Raw genomic sequence first — 23638 nt, forward strand, 5'->3', positions numbered from 1 at the left:
GGGAACATCCTAATCTTTAAAATTTCCAGCCAAGTCGCATTCCACCAAATACATCCATCCTACATACACCTTACTGTATAGCACTGAAACTCTCCATAGGATTACCTTTCATCTCCTTTCTTTTTAATCCTTTTTATCCTCATCTGGGTCCTTCAACGTATGCCACTGAGCAATGGGCCTTCTCGGTGATGCCAACATGTCAGACCAATGTCGCAGTTCAGTGCCAGTGGCATTGTATCCAAGAACAACCTTACCAATTGGTTCTGATGTGCCAATACGATCATAGTCCACAACAGTCACAACTAACTGCACTTTCTGCAAGAAACAATAATTAAAATCTATAGAAATTATATTAGTGCAAAATCAAGAGTGACATTATTGAAATTTTACAATTTACAAATTTATATATATTTTTAAATTAAAGCATTACTTGTACCAATCCACCCAACACACTTGGATTTTATTGCTGGGGATTTATTAAATCCAATGTGTATACAACTAAATTTAAAAACCTTGAGGACCTCAAGAATACTATTAGGGATGCTGCTGCAATCACATCCACTACTCTGGCAAATGTAAGATATTGCTGCATTATTTGGCCTCGCCTCCATTAACTCAAAACACTAGCACACATATCCCGCATCATGGCCATGCGGTCTAAGGCATCAAGCTTTGTTTGAGGTTAGGCTACGGAACGCACGCTAGTTAAAGTCTTCTGGGGGGAAGCATAACAACTTTTTTCCTTAGATTTCAGCCAGTGTATGGGACCAGTGGCTACCTACCACTGTGAGGATATTGGGAAGCTAGGAATGAGTAGCGTAACTTGATCATGGGAACGTACAACAATGACTGGGTATTCATCGTGCTGACCACACGTCGCCCCGTAACTGGTTGGATGGTCTCCCACCTGCTGCTAAGGTATGTGGGCGTGAGGTCAGCAGTTGGTAGGTAGCCCTGGCCCTTAGGGCTGTTGCACCACATGTTATTATTATTACTAGTGATTTTGTTTTCAAAGGAGGTTGGAATTGCAAAGGTGAATTTTAAGTAGCTGCATTCTAGGGAATCAGGATACACAATAAAATACTTTGTAATTAGTGGGGGTTATTTTAGGGGGAGTGCAGTTACCACTTTGGTTTTTACCAAGTTCTTTACTCCATTCTTTTTGATTTTCTCAAAACTTTGTAGGGGATGTAGCCCCATCAGTCCCTCCTCCTGCGTATGCCAAGTGACCCAAAATTAACGACACCAATGGTTGCAATGATTTCTCCAGCTAAGCTGCTTAATGTGTTTCGTGCAATAAAGGAATGATGACAGCACTGTTATGAAATGCGAGGTGGTCACCACCAAGTGAACTAACCTAATCAACATTGTATTGTACATATTCGACAGGATAGTAAAGGTTTTGTTCTATTGTTTCACAAAAATGGATACGGACTTTATAAACACCCTTTAAAACCTCACTTACCTGGATCTGTTCAAATGGCACCTCAAACGTGAAGGACTCATTGTAATAAGGATTCAGTGTGCATTTCTTAATGCTCGTCTTCTTCTTTTTCAGCCTCTTTCCATTTTGCATCAGTGCAATCTTCACATAGGGATCTGAAAACATCAATACCAAGTTTTAGTTAACTTATGAACTGAGGAACTGTAACTAACACAATGTCATACAAGTCTGTTCAATGCTTGCATCAACTTACCAATTACATGCATCTTTTGAGTAGTAGAATATACAAATAAATCAGTAAAAATCAAGTACTCTCACTGTATAGATACACGACATTAGAAAACTTCTCACATCACATTCTGGCAAGGCCATTTTGTTCAATATCCACACATATATTACGAAAACAGCTTGATGAAAAAAACCTGAAAAAGTTACCAAGCTTTCGAATCTTCCTCACAATCATCATCAGTGAATTGGTTGTAGGTGATGGAGGAAGCACCCACCTTACCTGCTTGAAACATTTATAATTTTTTCCCCCAATTTTAAGAAGTACATTACTGCATGGAAATAAACATAATAAGTAAATTTGGTAGCGGACCAAATGCCTCCTGAATAGCACAAGGGTGTTCAGCCTACAAGTATACTATCAACTAATAAACTAAAGTGTTAGGTGGAAGAAGGACATAAATCAGAAAACACAGTTTGGAGATAATCAACCATAACTATCTGCACTAGAGCTTGGAAATAATGACTATGTTCACTTAAGTTTCAAATCCATTGAATTTTTCACTTCGTGATCCATTATTTTAGGGCCCAATACCACTGACAACATGAGAGTTATACGTTTACTATCAGGCTTTAAGTGCATCCTACTCATTTTGCCTGGTTGAGCATCATGGCAAGTGAGCAGCTCTCAATTTTGTACGCTATCTAGTGTCGTCTGTGAGAACTATTGGGCACTTAGGCGAAAAGCTCTTGCTGCACCACTCTCATCTGCACCCTGGATCTCATGCTTGAATATAACAATATTCATGTATATTGTAGGGATACACTTCCTCTTGTGATTACAACATGTTTCACGTTTCAATAGCATACAATAATTGGGCATTTCAAAATTTTGAATTACATCCTTCTTCCATAGAAGATAGTAGAATAACAACAAATGTGTTTTGTAATGATGTGAAATTTCAATATTTATATACTGCTGGACAAAAAAAAACGGACACTTGCATTTTTTGTGATAACGCAATGGGTCGATAAAAGCTCTGGTACAAGGGCTAACTAAATGTTGCAGAAACTGAATTAAGTACGAATGCATAAACAAAGTCCGAGCCTATGAATGGTGCATATGGTACTACATGATCTGCCGAACATTCTGTAATATACCTGCGAGCTGTTATTGCAATTCAGATGTCAAATATTAAAGTGTCCGGTTTTCATTGTCCAGCAGTAATATTTTCCTAAGGAAGGCGAGATACAAGTTTGCTCTACAATAATAAGGGTGATTACAATGTTTGTTTTGCAAAAAAAACTAGATTACTATCAGAAAATGGAATAACCCAATACAGTTTCACATTATCAATTTAACTTGAATCATCCTGGACATATAAACACTATCCCAGTGTCATTATAAAACATGCTATAACAAATGTATGGTAACTTTCATCTCACTGGCTTCTGAACAATTGGTGAGTGCAATACCATTAGGTTCTACTTCATGAAAAATCTTAAGACACAACATTTTTCATCGTGCTTGACAAATTTCAAAAGTTTCTTCTTTTACTTTTCTGGTTTTAAACCAACTTTTCCCAATCTTAGAACAACTTGTTCCTCCATGTCTCATCAATGCTATGAACTTCCACAAAATGTACATTTTGCTGGAATTTCGTTGCTGTTTAATGCACTCTTTCTTTCATAGTTTGTTTTAACATTTCAGTTTTCTATCTTTGTTCTTCTTCTTTTCCATGTGTAATTTATTTTCATGCTATTTTCATCATCTGAATGGTTGTATTCATTTCCATCGGGCGATAGATCTGATAGATCATAACATGCATCTCGTAACACAGCTGCCATTTTAACAGATTACACCCATCCTGCAGCAGTGACAGCACTGAGATAGAAGATGGATGCAACCCCAAGAATACATCTCTTCTGGCACCTATTGCGAGTAGTGACATAATATTTTGAAGTTTGTACATATGCCGCTAGAGAGTGTATAGAGTAATGCCCTTCTTCCAGCTAACCCCTTAATTAATATCCATGGTATCCTTTTAGGCTGAACATCCTGTGCTAAAGGTCAGAAGGTTTAACCTAGCATGGCTCTCGCCAAAAACTTCTCTGTCGTCTGCAGAGTGTTGTTGCCACTGATTTTGGCACGAGCAAAGAAACTTGATGACAGGCTGCTAGAACACACCTCTCCACTACCAGGAAATTCAAGTCTTTTACAATGTTGCAACAAAGGACTCAGATTCCCCATGCGAAGGGTATGGCGACACCTGGTACACAGAGAACACAGAACGTGCCATCTCCAAGACTTCTGCCAATGAATGATAACACCCATGTGATGCCCAAGAAAGTCGGCTAGCAGAAGGAAATCTACGGTTTGTTGCCAACTGTGCCAGGTTAAACCTTGTAGCCTTCTAGTCCAGGTGCGATTAAAACTGAAAGAAGATTCTGTTCCTCGTGGAAATAAATTGAGCTTGCCTTAATGCCTGTTTCATTAATTCTATAATTTAAATAACTGTTGCAACCAAATTGCATTGCTGCATAACACCTAGGATTTGTATAGCTACAAACAGTACAATAGGGAACAGACATACTATATTAAAGGTATTACAATATTATGATTCATGCTAGGATAATAATTAATACACATGCTCTTTTTAACTTTTAAGGTTGGAATTAATGTTTACATTTCGAAATGAAAGGCAAAGTTAGAATTACAGTAGCTGCATTAATTCTAGAAATTACTAAATATTAGAAAAACTTAACACACACACACATGCTGAGAAATTACCCATGATGCAATTACTTTTCTGAGTGATTTTCATGTACAAAACTTACAGTAATTACCTTAATAAACTGTCCCAACTAAAACAATGTTATAAAATTGTGAAAATGCAGTTCAATTATGATGATATGGATACTTGCTTGAAAAAAAACAGTGTTATTTAGTTACTGCGATACTTTGACATAACACTGAGTTTTACAGTTATAAGGTAATTACATAGACACAGCGATCATTTCCACAAGTGTCCTGATCATGCAAGGTTCATGCGAAAATTGTTTTTAATACCTTTAAAAAACCGTGCCTCCCTGAGGGCGAGATACATTATAATGATGTGTTTTCAGGAAAAAACAACACAAACACAAAATGGGTATAAAGTGGAAAATGATTTTAAAAGACATGTTCTTTTTCAAGTACATGACAGTTCTATTCTGTCTTTTCTATATGATGTCCGTTCATCTCCAACCCTCCAATTGCCTTCAACCAAATAACTAATTCCTGAAAAACTTCATTGCATTGAGATAGTCAAAAAGAAAAATGAAGTAAAAGAAATATGATACCTTGCTAACTTTTTTCCAAGCAAAACTTTTTGGATCTTGACAACTCTGCTACAGAATAGAATCTTACACAAATTTGTGGAAGAAACGTTTCTTTAATCAGGAATGCAGACCAATCTAATTTTATTTGTAAATACGTTCTGAAACTACTTAATAACATGAATGAAAGAAATGTTATTGTACAAATTGGTGGTTGTAAAACAGTGATGCATGGGATTTAAATTACAACTTGACAGCAGAAAGAAGACTTCTGCCACAGAAGTGTAAGACTGGTAGTGACCCCAACTAACCCTTCCCCTCCTCCCCATCCCATTTTCATTATTCAAAATCCAAATGTACTGCTTGTTCAAGAGTGTAGCATATTCGAGTAAATATGATAGTTCCATCCTTAAGCAGTAAAATGACCAAAAACTGGACACAGTTTTTTTTATTCATCTATAAGGCTTTATATTTTTGTGAATAACAAATATTGTTTTTCCCCACTCAACCTTCCTCAATCCACTAACACTGCAGACACTAAAAGATTGGAGTTTTGCACTTACTCAGAGGACGTTGAGCTATGTATGGTGATAATAAAGCCTCAGCATAACTATTATAATATGAGACAAAAAAAGCATGCTCTTCAGATAAAAAAAATAATATAATAATTAATGCATTCTTTGCTCTAATTGTTCAAAGTCAAAAGGACAGGCAACTTGTCAAGAAAACCTGAGAAGAAAAAAGGAAGAAGTGAAGTTTACATTTTTAATGACAAAATAAATCATGCATTGCTGCATAGTGAAGTATTATCACCATCAAAGTCTGAGATGAAAGAATTCAGAAATATGCATGGAAAACAATTCTATGCTTTACAGTGTACCATGCAAACATAAATAAATGCATGCAAAAATGTGAAAGCATACAGGAATATACAAAGACAATTCTAAACATTCAAATCATGAAAATACAGTATGTAGAACTACTCTATAAGTGACCATATCATATATTAATTGCATAATATCAATTAGTTGTGGACAGGAAATTTGTTTACTCAATGTCTGCATTCAAGTTAATCGAGCAGTTGTTTTCTTTTAGAAAAATCATGTGCATTCCTAATGGCATTCTTCCTATAAGTCATTGCAAGAAACTGATTTAGAAGAAAACAGAGATTTTGGAGGAGGGGGAGAAAACAGAACACACACTGAAAAAAGACAGTGAAACAAATTCTTCAAGAACTGTAACTGCATATTGAGATACTTGTCTTGTAGGTAAGCTACTAAAAAGAAAGTAAGGCATTACAGTTACTGTTACTTTGCTCCCAAAAGTAATGTGTTACTATTACTTTGCTGCTAAAGTAAATACATTACCTCTTACCGTTACTTTGTCATACAATAAGGACATTAAACTCTTTAAATGTCATATCTGCTTTCTGAGAGCATGTTTGGTCCCATTAAATAAATCCTCTAGTTCTGAATATATCAATGTAATGCAAGGTAACAAAGTACTGTCATAATTATTTATGTAATTTTGCTAATATGTTACTACCATAAATATGCTTCAGCACAGAGCCTGTTTAATCCCCTCTAGAATTTTTTTTTGTCCTGTTATACTCCTGTGTAGATCTGACCTAGTGTGGGGCAACTTAAGACACTCGCTCAAGACCCTCTTTTCAAGATCATGACAGATACTTTAAAATATCCAAAATTACTGAAATGATATTCTAAACAAAGTTCTGCATAAAAATCGTCTTTAAATATTTCAATCAAAAATAGTTAATACACACTATTCGTGAACTAAAGAAGTGAAAATATTTTATATGAAACCATGTAAATTCACTACAGTGTCAATGAAAAGTAAACAAAAGTGAATTATGATAGAGAATGTTATTAGACATGATTAAAAATAGCCACTTTGATAAGTAAAATAATAGTTTGATATCGACCCTGTCTTGTAATTAAATATAATGAAATATAATATACAGAAACAGCAATTCGTGGTTTTAATCTTCAACATGTTCTGCTTATTGCTCTTAGGTAATAACACAAAATATAAAATTGGTTGTTTATTAATTGCAATAATGTGTATGCGGTGGTCTAGTGAGTAGGGTGTCTGACTGCCATGTGGGAGACCTGGGTTCGTTTCCCAGGTGGGTGATCTAAGGTTAGAATTTTTCCAGCCATGTCCCAGCATAAAGCGGCTCTGGGGCTCATCCAGCCTCAAATCAATGGGTATCTGGGGGGCAACCCTGGGACGTAAAGATGGCCATACCATGGTGCTGATCACATCACCTCCAAAATGGCTGAGATTGAGAATGTGTGGAGCCCTACCTACACATCCACTAAATGTGCCTTCATGGCATGGTGCTATGTGCATGGGGAACTTTACCTTTGTAAATTATATACGACAACTATACTTCAGACTATGGAACAAAAATCGGATTTTTTCAGACCTCTCAAAAACTTTGGTTACAGGCCCTGTGTACAGTGTATGCCCACCTAGTGCCAGCTTGCTCCTGTGTGGGCTGAGTGCATAACATAGCATAACATAAGTAACATTGTACTTTTATCATACTTACATTAGTAGTGATTTAACAAATTTACATGAGTTATTGTAACAGTACTTTGCTCGTTTGAACCTTGATAAATTCAGAAAGAGAGGATTTCTTTGCCAGGACAAGACATGCTTTGTTGTTGTGTTTTAAATTTGTGCATGTTAAGTTACAAAGTTACACTGGAAAAACAGGTACTCCAAGAGCAGATGTGACACTTACGTAAACAGTTTAATGACCTTATTATATGATGAAGTATTGATACATGCTAATGCATGTATCTTTGAGAAGCACAGTAACATTTTTCTTTAATAACTTACCCAACTCTACAGCCTCAGCTCTCATCAAAGGTGTGAACATTTTAAATCCTCAAAATTTTTGTATTGCTTTTAGTGGTGCCAATAAGTTCATCTCAGAAATATGATTTAAGTTTCTTTGTTTTCATTAGAATTTTGAAACCTGTCGAGTATTTAATCCTTGATTGAGGCTTGTTCCATCAGTATGTGTTGGGTCAAAATAGTCACAGTGATGATGCATCCATACTTTTAATTCCAATCAAGCACTAGCACTTTTCTGGGAAGGTGAAGGAGGAAAGTATTCATCTGGTGGGGGGGGGGAGGTCATGGATGCCAATGATTTTTCAGAAGTATAAGTTGTTATTGTATTACCGCAATTGCTAGGGTTTGTTGTTGTTGAAGTTGTTTCTTTATAGAATAAATTAGACTCAGTGACACAACAGCCCTTGCATGCTAGGGCATGCCAAGCAGCCTTCCACTGGGTGACACATGGTCAACCCATTAAGTCTTACTACCACTTTCCTCTACCTTTCAAGACAGCTACTACCCTTGCTTTCAAGTAGCTCCCTAATTGTCTTCCCAATGCTGGATCGACACCAAAATTGTGGACCCCCCACTGGGATCTAAACAAAGGTGAGAGAATAACCATTAGGCTATGCAGTAGATCCTTCAAGAAGAAAAAATCCTCTTAGACAAATTGTCCATAAAAAATTTTAGTTTATTGTCATTCAACCTTTTTACATTTTAAGGAAATCAAATTATCATATTCTTTAGACAACTCTCTGTTAATTGATATCATCAACAGCTGGACCCTGTGGCCGAGTGGTTAGCACATCGTGTTGCGATGCCAAGGGTCCCAGTTTCAAATCCCGCTCGGGCTTGGTTGTTTGTGAATGTCCATTCATCAATTTCATCATTTCATCACTCATCCCCATCTTCGTAAATTAGCCAAGAGGCACAAAACGCGAAGTAAAATAAACTAAATCAATCAATTTCATCAACATACAAATTCTAAAATTGTTACCGTAGTTAAAACTGTTCTCAACCAGACATTGAATTAAGGTTCTACTTTAGGTTTTACCCTTAGTCAAATTTAATTTTTTTACAACTTTTCCACTAGTTATATAGCACCTTCTGTATGAAATGACTAAATATTTAATTATGATTCTTGCAATGACCATTCAAGTATCAAAAAATCAATGCAAATTGTAACAAGCCTGAATAGAATTGTATAAATGTTTTTCATGCACTTTCAATTCTAAGGCAGACTAAATATAGATTAGATTTATTGAATATCATTCCTTCTACCTAGAATGTATTTTCCCTTACAGAACACTTATCCAACAGCAATTGTTTGCTACTAAATCATGAAGAATGCCAAAAGACATCAATGTAGATCTGTCTCTTTGAAGGCTGTAGGATCATAATGAATCCAGTCACTTAGTTCATCCAGTCGGCAAACAAACTATACAAAGAACAGTTTCTGAATGTTAATGAGAGATAGTTACAATATATATATCCATGCAAGTGTGTTGAGTGAATTATTTACTGGTAGTATTTCTTTAGTTTTTAAATAGAAGCTTATGCATACCACCTTGGAAGATATTTACCATTTCCGTACTGCTTTCTTTGAAGAATCTATTCATTTTCAAAGCCTACAGGTTGGTGTTTTCAAAGAAAACTGCATGAAAAAGTAGGAAGAAAAAGGAAAACCTCTTCCAATATGGTATATTAATCATGTTTATAATACTTCATCTTGAAGCATGTACATACGTATATTACCTAGCAAGACTGTTGTGATTTTAGACTACACTGAAATTATTTGTCAAGTTTTCATTTAAAATCTGCAGTTTATGGACATTTAAAAGTAGGCATTAATGGTAACAGTTTTTGAACTTGGTGAAATATGGAACAATTTAGCAAATTGAACTACAATCTAATTTACATTCCACAGTTAAATTTATTATTGAATCTCTGTAAAAGTGTCTCTGAGGTTCACCCAGCATTTAATAAAATAGGGCACTTGGGAAGTAGAGACCAGAACACATCATCTTCACAAATAGCTGAGATTGTGAATGTGTGGGACCCTTGTGTAGGAGGATACCTCTGTCAGAACAATTAAATCCGAAAGATATGACAAGTAATAATAATAATACAAATAGAAAAGTAAAAACGAGAAGTACAAAGCACAAAAGATGAAGGCAACATAAACGACAAGTCATCTGACAGCAACAACTCATTTCCAGCAGAAGGGAAGCTTAAATGAATACTATACTATGTACTGTCAGGGAGCATTAACAATTTAGTTCGCACTGAAAAGGAAAATGTAGTGAAATATGTAAGACATTATTTGGACTGCAACTGTCCGTTGCCATTTGTAACAAGATGGAAAGGAAAGATTCTAGATATTCACAAACTGGAACGCTGTTCTGGTGTGCTTCAGTACATTTCAAGCCCTGGGTGTGACTGAATATCTATTTATCAGCCCAATTTTTTTACATTTTCCTTCCTATCTTCATGTCTTGTGAAAGTACTAGAACCTACAACTATTTGACATATGCTTATTCTCTGCACACAACCCCCATGCCCTCTATAAAATTAACATAAAAAAACTGCATCAAGCTTGTAAAGCATAAAAGCAAAGTCAAACAATGTAGTGGCCAAGTATATTGAGTAGTCAATCGACTTGTACATCTCACCAATGAAAGTTCAAAGTTCAATTTCTGGCCTGGGCATTCCTTTGTGGGTATTCCTTCACCAATTTCATCCATTCATCGCAATTAGCCTAAAGAGGCAGAAAAGTAATGTAATAGAAGAAAAATACAAAAATATGTAGGAAAAATTTCATAAACTGGATTAATTTTGCATAATGAATAATGAATTACCATCCAATTATAAAAAAACACAAATTTCTGGAGAGAATTTAATTTTTTTAGAATCTACGATTGTTAACCCAAGAGAACCTTTCTACCAAAGATAGAATGAAGACAAAGTATCTTTTAGCATACTCACACAAGTAATATAAACCAAATAATCTTTACCTGATAATCCACCAACATCCATCTTCTTCAAATTCTTCGCCTCAAGAATAACAACAGTTAGTTTGCCAGCTGTCGGGACATACCGGAGCGAGAAACATATGTCCCCCAACTTGTTTTCCTGCAGAACAACGAAACTATCAAATCTTTTCGCATTCTCCAGTACATAATTTATCACTGGAAGGCTACTTAAAGAAGAATACTTACAATAAAAGAAAATCAAAATCATCTCACATGAACTAGAGCTGATATAAAATGTTCCTAGTCTAAAGCATTCATATTTTTTACAAATAAATATCATGTTTCAAGAAACTTTACAGGTGGTGAAATATCATATGCATGTAGCACATACTTGCATTATCTGCTCATCTGTATTTTCTCATTCTGTTCCTTTACTTTTTGGTGGTCACTGGTACCATCCATCAGGAGTTTGCAATTTGGCCATGGACAGTTACAGCACATTCTGAAAGTTGCATGTGCTTGTGAAATGAGTTGGCAAATCTCTGATCCTCAAGGCCTCGCATGAATATTGTGAAGTTTTCTATACTCTGGTATTCCTGATTTGTTCTTGCATGAAACACAGGGACCAAGAGCCAGGTTTGTTCAATGAAAATCTTCTGCAGTTGCAGGCCAGCATTATTTAACTGCTTCATGCTGCTGCTGACCCTGATGGCCCTGCATCTTAGATTTTAAGCAAATGTTGGATGAGGAACATTGGCTGTGGCAATTTTGCCAAGCAGAATTCTGTCTGTGCATGTTTGTGTCTTCTGTGTTTGTTACCAACCAGCCAATTTTTATTCATGAAATGCTTTGAGCTTTGTTTAATTTTTGTTATTTTTAATTTTATTTATCCTCGTTAGAGCAGAAACCATATGCTTACAGTACATTTTGCAACATTCAGGGTTTAAAACACTCATTTGTCTCTTCCTAAGAGCAGTTATCTGAAGCTCGAAACCATCAGCCGAATGTAACTGTACATATGTATATCTCTTCTTCAGTGCTTTCCAGCTGCTAGTTGGAAAGACTGCTAGAATATACAATATAATTTGAACAGACTGTAACATGAAGCAGCATACACAATATAAGTGTACTTATTTGTAGATGATCAGTGGTGATTGAATTGTTGGACTTCTAACCACTGATTTTTACCTTTTTATTCATACGAATACGAATAGAAAAGTAAGAAACAGTGGTTGAAGTCTTAACAATTCAACACAAGATAAGGTGTAACTGCACTTAAAGTGTGATTAGATTGAGCAAAACATCTGCAAATATTTATTTCTGCCCAAAGAACATGTCTCCTAGAGGATGCCATGTGTTAAGTTGCCATTAAAAGAGCACTGCAACTGAAGATTTTGGGTAGTGCATTCCTAAAATCATAAAATAACTGATTTACCAAGCTCACAAGGCCAGTTATTTACATTTGAATCATATATTTTGCTATACTCTGTCCCGGATATCTCTGGAGCAAGGCCATGCATAGCAGCAGAGGGGGGGGGGATCAAGTGGCAGAGCGAAGCAATACATGCTGCTGCAAAGGCTGGTAACTGCAGTTGCTTTTCCCCTCTATGCAATCCCGTTCCCTCTCATGTGTTCATTGGTGGAGCAGTTTCACATTATTAATTGCACAGAGACTTGGTTTCATTCACTTGCTCAAGAGATAGCTGGGACAGAGTATAACACTTAAAAGAACAGCCCTAAGTGCACTGCTGCAGCTAACATTCGTCTGCTAGGATGTCTGTTTCAACCACGTTTCAGTTAGCAGAAGCAGATAAATTAACTACTCATGGCAAATTGCAACAGGAAACCTAAGTTTCAAGATGGATAGTTGCAATGGACACTGAAATTAATAGAATGACAAAAATAGGTGAGCTGAAAATGTAAGTACGAGTGCATATCTTACATATGTGTAACAATTTATACCTTGCTATATCGTAACGGCATTCACAGTAAATAATTTGAACAATATTGTACAAATATTACTTACAATCCTGTGAGTGGATAAACAATTTTAATTAATTAGTACTACAAGTATTTCATGAAATCCATTGAATTTGAGAATGTTCACAAAAAGTAACATGCACACACTTCGTGAAAAAAAATAATCATAAAATTCAATATTAATGCTAATTGCTGGTGCAATATGCAACACTAGTATGGCTTTATTTTATACTAGTAATGAGGTGCGTGTGTGTTTAAAAACAGTATATTCATATATGTTCTGTGTATACAGGGTGTTTCTAAAGGTCGTTTACAATGCTTGGGAGGTGATTCCTCACACGAAAACAAGCAAAAAGTCTAAGTTCCATTTTTACGACTGAGGCTTCGTTTCCGAGATAGGAGCCTCGCAAAAGGTGACAAAGTGATCGTCACACCTAACTGGGACGAATACTATCACATATAGAGAGGCGGTTCCAAGGGAATCATAAAGGAATCGTATGTGCTCAGTTCGGAAGTCACTATGAAAAGTTCACTGCACGCATGCGCAATGGAGTCCTCAAAGGAATTGTGGATTTCCAGCAAGAACAATGCATGGAAAAGGTATGAAACGCAGCAAGAATTACCGTGACAATGAGAAATGCGTTCAAGACAACACATCCCAACCTCAGACATCAAAACATGAGCACCGAACAAAAAATCCGAAAAGTTGAGCACGGTTGCATACCCCAGTTACACGCGAGGAATGAACGAATCATGTCATGTGGCATACGAGAGACACATTACTCCACCAGGAGGAGGGAAAGAAAAACAATATCAGATGATTGCGACACCGTGTATCTTTACATGCGACAACTACGTAATATCCCCCCCCCACACACACAACAAACAACAAATGCTACAATGTCTTAGCACAGACAGTGCGTGTCACTGTACACCAACTGAAGATGTCACTTTCACCACACAAAGGGGGTGGGGAGCAATACCAAAAGTGTTCGCACGTGATCATTGTGACGTAAAAGAGACCAGTTTTGGAAGCGCTGCACAGGCAAGTCTGGCTCTCGTAGTCTACGTTTCACCTTCATGACTGCTGTTCCCGCAAGAGGAGCTCGAAGGGTTGGTTCTCTCCGGCAGTTGTTCCAGTCGTGTTGCAGGTGCTGGGATATGATCAGCAGTTCGCTCTAGGTTGTCATACGCATTGAAGAGTACTAGTATGTTGTATTGAAAGAAGTTGACGTGGTAGAGTGGGCAAGTCAAGTATCGCAACAATTGGTCTGTGGTGTTCGTACGGTGATCCGGCCAATTTGTGCAGTGTGCCAGTGTTAAACAAAAACAATACTTTGCAGTTCCAGCTCCCTATTACACAGATGGCTGCATATACGACCCAGCAGCTAGCAGACATGCATCTCATGTATGAGGAGGCACGTGGTAATAGCCGTGAGGCAAGGTGTCTTTATGGAGAACGCTTTCCACATAGACATTTACCGTCTCACACCTTCTTTCAGGTAGTGGACAGTCGACTGTGTGAAACAGGGTCAGTGTTACCACCGCGGCAAGAAGTTGGAAGACCCCAAAGTGTACGCACACATCAGTTTGCAGAAGATGTGTTAACAGCAGTCGCAGAACATCCTGGCACCAGTACGCGACTGCTCGCTCAGGCACGAAACACGTCTCATGTGAATGTTTGGCGAGTGTTGTCAGAGGAAGGAATGCACCCTTTTAAACTGCAGAAAGTACAAGAACTGTTACCGCGTGACTTTCGCCCTCGTATGGAGTTTTGCCAATGGTTGTTGCATCAGCTGGACACAAACCCTCACTTCGGGGCAAACGTATTGTGGACAGATGAAACCATTTTCACAAGGATGGATGTCTTCAATAGTAGAAACAGTCATGTATGGGACTTTGACAACCCACACACAATTTTTGTGGCCCATCACCAAAACAGGTTTTCAGTGAATGTGTGGTGCGGGATAGTACATGATCATTTAATTGGACCATACATTCTCCCTGTTCGCCTGAATGGTCGCACGTATCATGCATTTCTTAGTGAGGTTCTGCCTGAACTGTTGGAGACCGTACTTTTGGCACTGCGGCAAGAAATGTGGTACCAACACGATGGTGCACCAGCTCATTTCAATTGTAATGTACGACATTTCCTGCATGACGTGTTTCGCAATAGGTTCATTGGTAGGGATGAGCCTGTGCCTTGGCCACCGAGGTCGCCAGATCTCAACCCTCTCGATTTTTTCTTCTATGGAGAAATGAAAACCCTCGTATACGACACACCTGTCACATCAGCTGAGGACCTCGTTGCTCGCATCAACGTCGCCGCCGCGACGGTAGCAGATACACCTGGCTTGTTTGCTCATACTCGACAATCCTTGATTCGTCGCTGTCATCTCTGTGTAGAAGTAAACGGCAGACATTTGGAAAACCGTCTGTGATTATTGCCCTCGGCAAATCTCAGTGAGAACACTCTTGGTATTGCTCCCCACCCCCTTTGTGTGGTGAAAGTGACATCTTCAGTTGGTGTACAGTGACACGCACTGTCTGTGCGTAAGATATTGTAGCATTTGTTGTTTGTTGTGTGTGTGGGGGGATATTACGTAGTTGTCGTGTGTAAAAATACACGTTGTCGCAATCATCTGATATTGTGTTTTTCTTTCCCTCCTCCTGGTGGAGTAATGTGTCTCTCGTATGCCACATGACATGATTCGTTCATTCCTCGTGTGTAACTGGGGTATGCAACCGTGCTCAACTTTTCGGATTTTGTGTTCGGTGCTCATGTTTTGATGTTTGAGGTTGGGATGTGTTGTCTTGAACGCATTTCTCATTGTCACGGTCCTTCTTGCTGCGTTACATACCCTTTCCATGCATTGTTCTTGCTGGAAATCCCCAATTCCTTTGAGGACTCCATTGCGCATGCGTGCAGTGAACTTTTCATAGTGACTTCCGGACTGAGCACATACGATTCCTTTATGATTCCCTTGGAACCGCCTCTCTATATGTGATAGTATTCGTCCCAGTCAGGTGTGACGTTCACTTTGTCACCTTTTGCGAGGCTCCTATCTCGGAAACGAAGCCTCAGTCGTAAAAATGGAACTTAGACTTTTTGCTTGTTTTCGTGTGAGGAATCACCTCCCAAGCGTTGTAAACGACCTTTAGAAACACCCTGTATATGAGTATTTCATTTTAGTATATTAGTTTACTACTGCATTTTTCTTTCCCAAAAGCATAAAATCTATCACCATTTATGCTTTTCTAATATGAGGTATTACTTTTACAAAATTATAGCTGTCAGTTTTTCTACATGCAATAATGTAATAATTCATTGTACTAAATCTAAAATAACACTACCTACTGGATATACTGTTTGCTATACTGAATGTACTTTGGTATTACTAACAGGCGAGTAAATGTTTAACTATTTTGTATTTTTTACATTGTATTACAATATGTAAAACTTGCTACATCTGCCAAGCAGAGGGTAGAATTTTATAAAATTTTGTAATTCTTGTGAAAAAATAATTACTGAAGATGGTAAAAAATATTTATTTTACCACCACTTCTTCCATAGAGAGATCTAGCAATTTATCTAATGTATTTGTTATGCAAGTACATGTCTTAAGACACTAAATACACTACACTATTCATAAGCACATTGTGTAGAAATTGTGTTCTTTATATGCTCATAAGAAAAGAGTACCGATGCAAGTTCCATGATTTTAACCTGTATTACCATGAAGTGGAATATGCATAAAACTAACAGAATTATTAAAAACTCTAAGAAAGCATGGAGTATTTGCAATAATGAAAGGTGGGGTTTGAAAGTAACATAACATTTAAAACATACACTAAAATTCCTATAATTTATATAATCATAATCATATCATAATCTTTATTCATCTGTTGACCCATTTTGTATGGGTATGGATTATTTCGTTTTAGGTAGACAAGCCAAGTTATGGGAAATAATAAAAAATCAATATATGGGGTGTTTAGAGTTAAAGTTCTCCTACTTGGAGCCCTCTGGAGCTCATGGTGAAACTTGGTATAGAGTAGCAGTTCCCAACGTGTGCACCGCTTACAGGGGCACCATGAAATATTCGAATATTTTCACTGAAATGACACCTACTTGTTACTCAATTATATGATTATTCCAAATATGTGCTTATTTAGTACTTTTATATGTAAACTGTTTCTGAATTTGAAATATGTGTTTATTTTTTAACTTAAGGCAAGCACCCTAACCACACTAACTGAGCATTGCAAGTGTGAGATAGGCCTACATTCTGACTTGGGCACTGCTGAAAGATCTTAAAGCACTAAGGGCACCATGAAATGAAAAAGTTTGGGAACCTCTGGTATAAAGGCTATGCACACCATGAGGAAGTGAATGTCGATGAAAAAAATAGGTTCAAATTTTCGCCACCAGATGGAAATATGGTGCCGAAACAGCCAACATCACTGTATGCTGTGGATTCACAACTGATTTCATTCTGGACTCCTTTCACTTTGAGCGTTAACGCCTTAGGTCTTGTCATGTGATGCCTTCCATTCTGAGTGCACATTACACCAACTCCTTGCACAGCATGTGGTTCCTGACTGCAAGAATGATGATGCTTCAAGAGTTGGAGCATCCCCAGATGTTGCTCTACAAGCGAATGACCTGCTTGTGTCAACTTTGGAAATGATCATGTCTTCTTCAGAGGTTTTCCAGATGCTTGGTCACCCCATTCTCTGGACTTGAACCCATGTGATTTCCTGCTGTGGGGATTCGTGAAACATCACGTTTATCAGGAATATGTATAGACTCTGCCAGAACTGAAAGTCAGCATAACACAGCATGTCATTACAATTCCCTGGGAAATGTTTTGGGCAACCATTGGGATCATGCTGTCTTATGCTTCTGAAGGCTCTTTTACCCTGACAGCATGCATATTAAAATTATGCTCAACTGGCACCAACTGAAAAATAAAGTTTTACATGTCCAACTTTTAGTTATTTCAGTGCCACATTCCCACCTGCTGGCGAAAATTTGAACCATTTTCTTTGTCTGCATTTGCTTTCCCACGGTGTGGATTTCACCCCAATCTGTTGCTTTAAATAGGCTCCAGAGGGCTCTGAGTAGTAGAGTAACTTTAATTCTAATAACCCAATAAAATGAAACTTTGTTTTTTGGGATAAGGTGTAAGTTGTAGGAATATTAGCATGTTTTTCAGTAAGTCACCAACAGCAGCTATTGAATCCTGACTGAACATGTGTAAAGCATAGAAATGACCGTCAAGATAGTGAGTGAATGCTAGAATTCTGTATAATCTCACTGTATAAGTGGTCAAATCAGTTGGTAGAGAATGGGGATGGCCAAATTTGGATGACAAATATCTGGGTCTCAAATTATCTGATATCTCTACTAAGGGCCACAGTCTATCCAGATATCCATATTATGTGAATATAAAAAAAAAATCTGGATATTCAAATGTGCAGATAATCTGAATATCCAGATAATCTGTATTGTGGGTACCAGGATAATATTCCAAATATCCAGATTATCTGGAACTGACCTTCCCTAATAGATGGAATGATAGCAGCATGTTATGTAAGTGGTAATGACAAACATGCAGCAACATACTCTACAACAAACCTATAAGCTGTGTTAAATGTTTGTTTTCCAGGATGCTAAACTGGTTGAACCTTTTTCCTTGCAGGGGTCATATCAAAAATGAAGTTTAGAGTGAGAAAGAAATCCAGAATGTGGCCAACCATAGGGAACCAAAATCAATAAGGTAATTACAAACATTTTTCCTTCATTGTGAATTGAAATTGTACTTCAACATGAAAGCCCATAATTTGTTCTTGGAAATCCTGCATATTTAATTCATATAACATAATTCAAAAGGCAAGAAAATACTAAACACTTACTACACCAAATGATTTTTTTTTATATTTGCTGCCTGCTCAAGTGTTCACTTAGAAACAAAGATGTAGTTGATATCACCACCATCTTTGTTTCTAAAGTGAATACAAGAGCAGATCCAGAAATATAAAAATTTATGATGTGTGGTAGATTGGTTTCTTTCCATTTTGATTTATTATTTGATTGCCTTTCTGACCCCTTTACATATATAAAATGAACTTATTAAACTACTGATTGCACCAATTTATCAAGAGTATTCTAACTTGTAAAAAAAATAGGACATACATGTTAAACAAGTCACAAGTCTATTTGACTACATCACAACAATAAGCTCATAACATGTGGTTTGTTCTAAGAATCTACAAACTTTCACTGTAAGATTAAATAGGATTAAATAGGAGATGAATTACAATCTAAAGGTAAATGTAAATATTATCCTACAAAGCTGGTAAGAACTAATGCTATTACTGTAAATGTAGCTATTCTATTGTGGGTTATTGCTGGTGAATACAATTGAACCTTGATGCTACTAACTATGCACCCAGATAACCCTCCCAGTCTCTTGTGAATGTCAATCAATTATTCAAACAATGTGCTAGCAGACTACCACAACACAAACTTTCTGTTGCATACCTACAGACGCACATACATATTGGTTGCATTTAGCAGACACAAACTTTCTGTTGCATACCTACAGACGCACATACATATTGGTTGCATTTAACAAACACAACAGTTACAATTTGGCTCTGTAATTTATTTGTCGAAATGGGTATGTTTGCTAGTGGAGGCTCACCAAGATTTGCTATATATTTAATCTCATGGTGGGCATGGTTGCTGCAGCAAACCTGTTCTGAAACATGTCAGAAAAGATGTTGCAAATTGTCCATGTAACGACAGCTATTTTAAATTACACAACAATGTAAAAAAAATGTATTTGTTTGTGGTTGTACTTTTTATTTGTTCAACATTTAACACAAATGTACATGCATCTTAGTTAAGAGTCAAGAATAATTTAAAAATTGGTTGATATTTAATTTTAAGTCCACTTTATGCACATAAGGCTAATCCAGGACTGGACCTACAGTTTAAAGTGGATCTAAGCCACTATGAGCCTCAACCGTGTATTGAACCTGAGACCTCTTGATTACAAGGTGACGATGCCATTGGGGAGGCTCCTGATTTAAAAATATATCAAATTTTCATGAAATTTCAAAACAATTATGATTGTTTTGAGTTGATTGTTTAATATATTTTTTTAAAAGTAGCTCAAAATTCCTACTGATTTTGATCTCCCATTGTTTACTAGACTTCTTTGTTACATTGTTTTACAATTCCTTGTACATTGTTATATCTTAAAAGCATTCTTTGCATTTGACACACACACAGCTGTATTAAATGTTGTTTTGTAATCTCATTAGGAACCAACCATTTTGGTTTTCTGCTAAATGGCTATTGTTATGGTCATTCTATCAGCAATCAATGTTTGTACATTTGTCATACTCATCCACCCTATGTAGGCTTACATGATTTCACTTCCCATTCAAGACATTCACCGTTCTTCATTTGTTTAGCAAACCAAATTTGATCACTGATCTTAAGAGCTCAGCCAAATTAGAAATTTTACAAATACTATTCACAGAGCCAAGTCGCAAGAGTTGTGCTGTTCCGAATGCAGCGACTGTCAAAACTACTTCAACTGGATCCCCTAGTCTACTCTGGAGTTTCTTCTACTAACCTCCAGGTGTCACTAGCTTCTAGATCTGTCCTGAACTAGATAAAAGATGCAATAAAGAAATGCTCAAAGGAGAGGCTAACATGCATCATGTTAAAACAGCAGAGAATTGAGAATGTGAACTGAAGAGAGCTCAAATGCATATGTAAAAACAATTCTGTAACAGCAGCCATATTGGATATGACAATGCCTCAAAAAAATATGCTGCATGCACATAAAGTATCAAAAAGCAAATAATATTTACAAATCTAAATTAAGTTTGTGAAATCATAAATGTACTCATAATAGTTTCAGAAAGCAATTTTGAAAAAAAAAAGTTAACGGTTGTCAAAAAACTTAAAGAATATGTGACAAAAATACTTACGTGGAATTTTTATTTGAAGCAGCATGCAAATAAGTCGTAGGGCAACACCATATACACAGGCCAAAAGCAGAGCAGAGAAAATTTTGGGGGAAAAAGAGAGAAAGATCAACATGAATAAAGTCATCAAAATCACCCCTTGTCTTTGAGGTAGATCCTCGGGCCTTATGGTACCTGGTATCCTGCATGGATTTTTTATATTCATCTTGTTGTATTAAACACTTATTTGTAATAACAATATATCAATACACAATAAACTTTACTACATTCTAATAAATAAAAATCTAATAATCGTAAATATTTTATAGTAAGAAAACAAATATATAGGGTGTCATCTTGAAACATTGACAAATCTGAGGAACTGTTCTAAGGGGCCTATGAGCCTTCAAAAAATAGCATTTTTTATCCTGTTCTTACTTGTGAAATGAGTCCTTAATGAGCAAGTTGTCCCTAATACAATGTATTATATTTCTGGCACATATGATTTTTCATTATGCACTGTTTCAACTGTGTAAGAAAGTTGCAATAACCTGTCACATCTCAGTTTCATTACGACTTAGTTAAAATATTGTGTAAAGAAAAAGATATGTACCAAAAATATAACCAAACACTCATACATGTTCATAAATATATATTTGTATTATTACAATAAATAAGAACACAAGGCATTTGCTATACATTATTCCAAATTAACTAGGCCAAATTGGTGCTACATTTATCTCTTAAAATGTAAAATAATGCAACATTTTTTAAGAATTAGAAATTTAAAAAAAAATTGCAGAGCAGCATTACAAATATGAATGAGAATATAGTTTATTTCACTTGTAATTACTTGCTCCGTTCCACAAATTAAATCCAAGCTTTAACTAAATTTTGTACTTTCAGTTGATAAAAAGATACCTAAATAATATCTGCATAACTTTCAAATCGGTAGTATTTAATCATCCTGTGTGGTATTACAGATGGACATATAGAAGTTTTTGCAGATAAACTACATTTACGAATCCATTATTCTCCTTAATTAGTGTAGTTAACAAGGAGATTGCAATGTGCTTTGCATTAAATTATGCAATTTAATTTGAGATTTGAGTGATGAACACAGAATATTATATATATATATATAACAACATATTCCCTACTACAAAAAGCTGAAATTTGTTAATTTTTTAACTTGGAAGTGAATTTTTTTATTATTATTTTTAGTGTATCCAGATAAATTAGGTACAAATAAATATTGAATTAGTATTTATCTGCTGAAATTAGTATCCACCCATTTAAAAAATATGCAGTAAATGGGAATTAGCAGTTGTGGAAAGAACAAAAGGATACTCATTTCTATAAAACATGCAAGTACCAATAACTTTGAAAAATCAAAAAAAAAAAAAAAAAAATACAGGACATGGTAGCTTTTAAATTCATAATTCATAAACATAATTTTATGTTAAAATGTTATTGCTAATCTTTTTAAAATAACATGCAAGAAGAACTTATTGATTCTGCATTATTTTTTAAAAAATGAATTTTTATTTATCCACTGAATTCAGTGTCTCACTGTCACCAATCATAAAGGGCCATTTTGGGTCTAGTCTATTGACCGCCATATATTGACACTGTATTTCATACAAAAAAGGCCATTTTATTGTAGAGAAGGCATAAGAAATCCAAATTGTCACAGATATAGGCCTTCCAAACTGGTAACCAGAATGGAAACTGTACCATAGAGCACAAATGTCCAAGGGATATCCATAGGATATCCACAATGTCCATACCAGAACCATGGATATTATGGATATCCAGTAAATGTTCATGGGATATCCAGAGGACCCCCAATACTGGATCCATTGTCTGATCCAGCAAGTCATGCATATACGTAAAGTATGTGAAAGTTCCTTGCTATGAATGCTATGAATCTTTGGGTCTGTTTTGTGCGCTACGAGATTTTGCATTGAGAAAGCCATAGTGCTTACACATGGTAGTAAGAAATTTGGTCCATAATCTGCCTGTCATGGATCACAGAATGGATCCTAAAATGTTCCACAGAATGTCCAATAAAGTGTCCGAATATTACCAATCCATCATGGATATCCAATGGATATCATATTCCTGGACATCTGTTGGGTATCCAGAACTTTGGCACAAATAACCAAAACCTGGACATTTGTGTGCTGTATGCGGCCTGCATGGTGTACTAGGCACACACAGGAGATATTCTACATAGAAATTTTCAGCAAAACATTCTGCATTGAAAACATGCTGGGTAAGCATTGTGCATATGATCTTCGCTGAAGTGTTTCAAGGTATGATTACCATGATCATATGAGAAATGTGTACACATAAAATATCTCAAATTTCTCGCTGTCAGAAGGCTTCTCATACCCTTTCCTTAACATGTGCAAAACCTGTTTGCCTGACCTCATGCCATGTCTTTCCAAAGTGCACTGTGTGGTGATGTCAAGTTAAATATTATCCATTGGAATGCAACAGAAGTAGAGATTTCTTAAACCAGCTTCAAATTATGTACACCAACTATGGTCAAAATTTGCCTATCTATTCTTTGAAAGTACACTGTCAATATACTAGGCTGGAATCAAACATCTTTTTGTGAATGGTGATGGTAAATCACTGAATTGATAGGTTAATAAAAATACATTTTTTGCAAGTAAGCAACTTAATATGAATATGTATTTACGCTACGATGCTAGGTGTCCCGGGTTCGAATCCCAGCTGGACGTGGATGTTTGTGAGTGTCCATTCATCAATTTCATCATGTCATCACTCATCTCCATCTTTGCAAATTAGCCGAAAGTGGCACAAAAAG

The 23638-nt window shown here is 36.4% G+C and overlaps 1 protein-coding gene across 8 annotated transcripts in view; it reads right to left on the reverse strand.

The window, feature by feature from the left end:
- LOC145987783 (synaptotagmin 1-like) overlaps positions 1–23638 on the reverse strand; it is a 321930-nt gene that overhangs the window by 9037 nt on the left and 289255 nt on the right. For 7 of the 8 annotated variants that reach the window (XM_083122473.1, XM_083122478.1, XM_083122474.1 and 4 more), the window contains 3 exons: positions 10873–10990; positions 1466–1599; positions 106–315 (listed from right to left, as the gene is read on the reverse strand). In XM_083122473.1, coding sequence (XP_082978599.1) covers positions 124–315; positions 1466–1599; positions 10873–10990 — 444 coding nt within the window. In that variant the 3' untranslated portion in view covers positions 106–123. The remainder of the gene's footprint in view (positions 1–105; positions 316–1465; positions 1600–10872; positions 10991–23638) is intronic. The other variant, XM_083122479.1, reaches the window with a different exon arrangement.

Source organism: Lepisma saccharinum, chromosome 5 (assembly GCF_977018435.1).
Source record: "Lepisma saccharinum chromosome 5, izLepSacc3.1, whole genome shotgun sequence".
NCBI lineage: Eukaryota > Metazoa > Arthropoda > Insecta > Zygentoma > Lepismatidae > Lepisma > Lepisma saccharinum.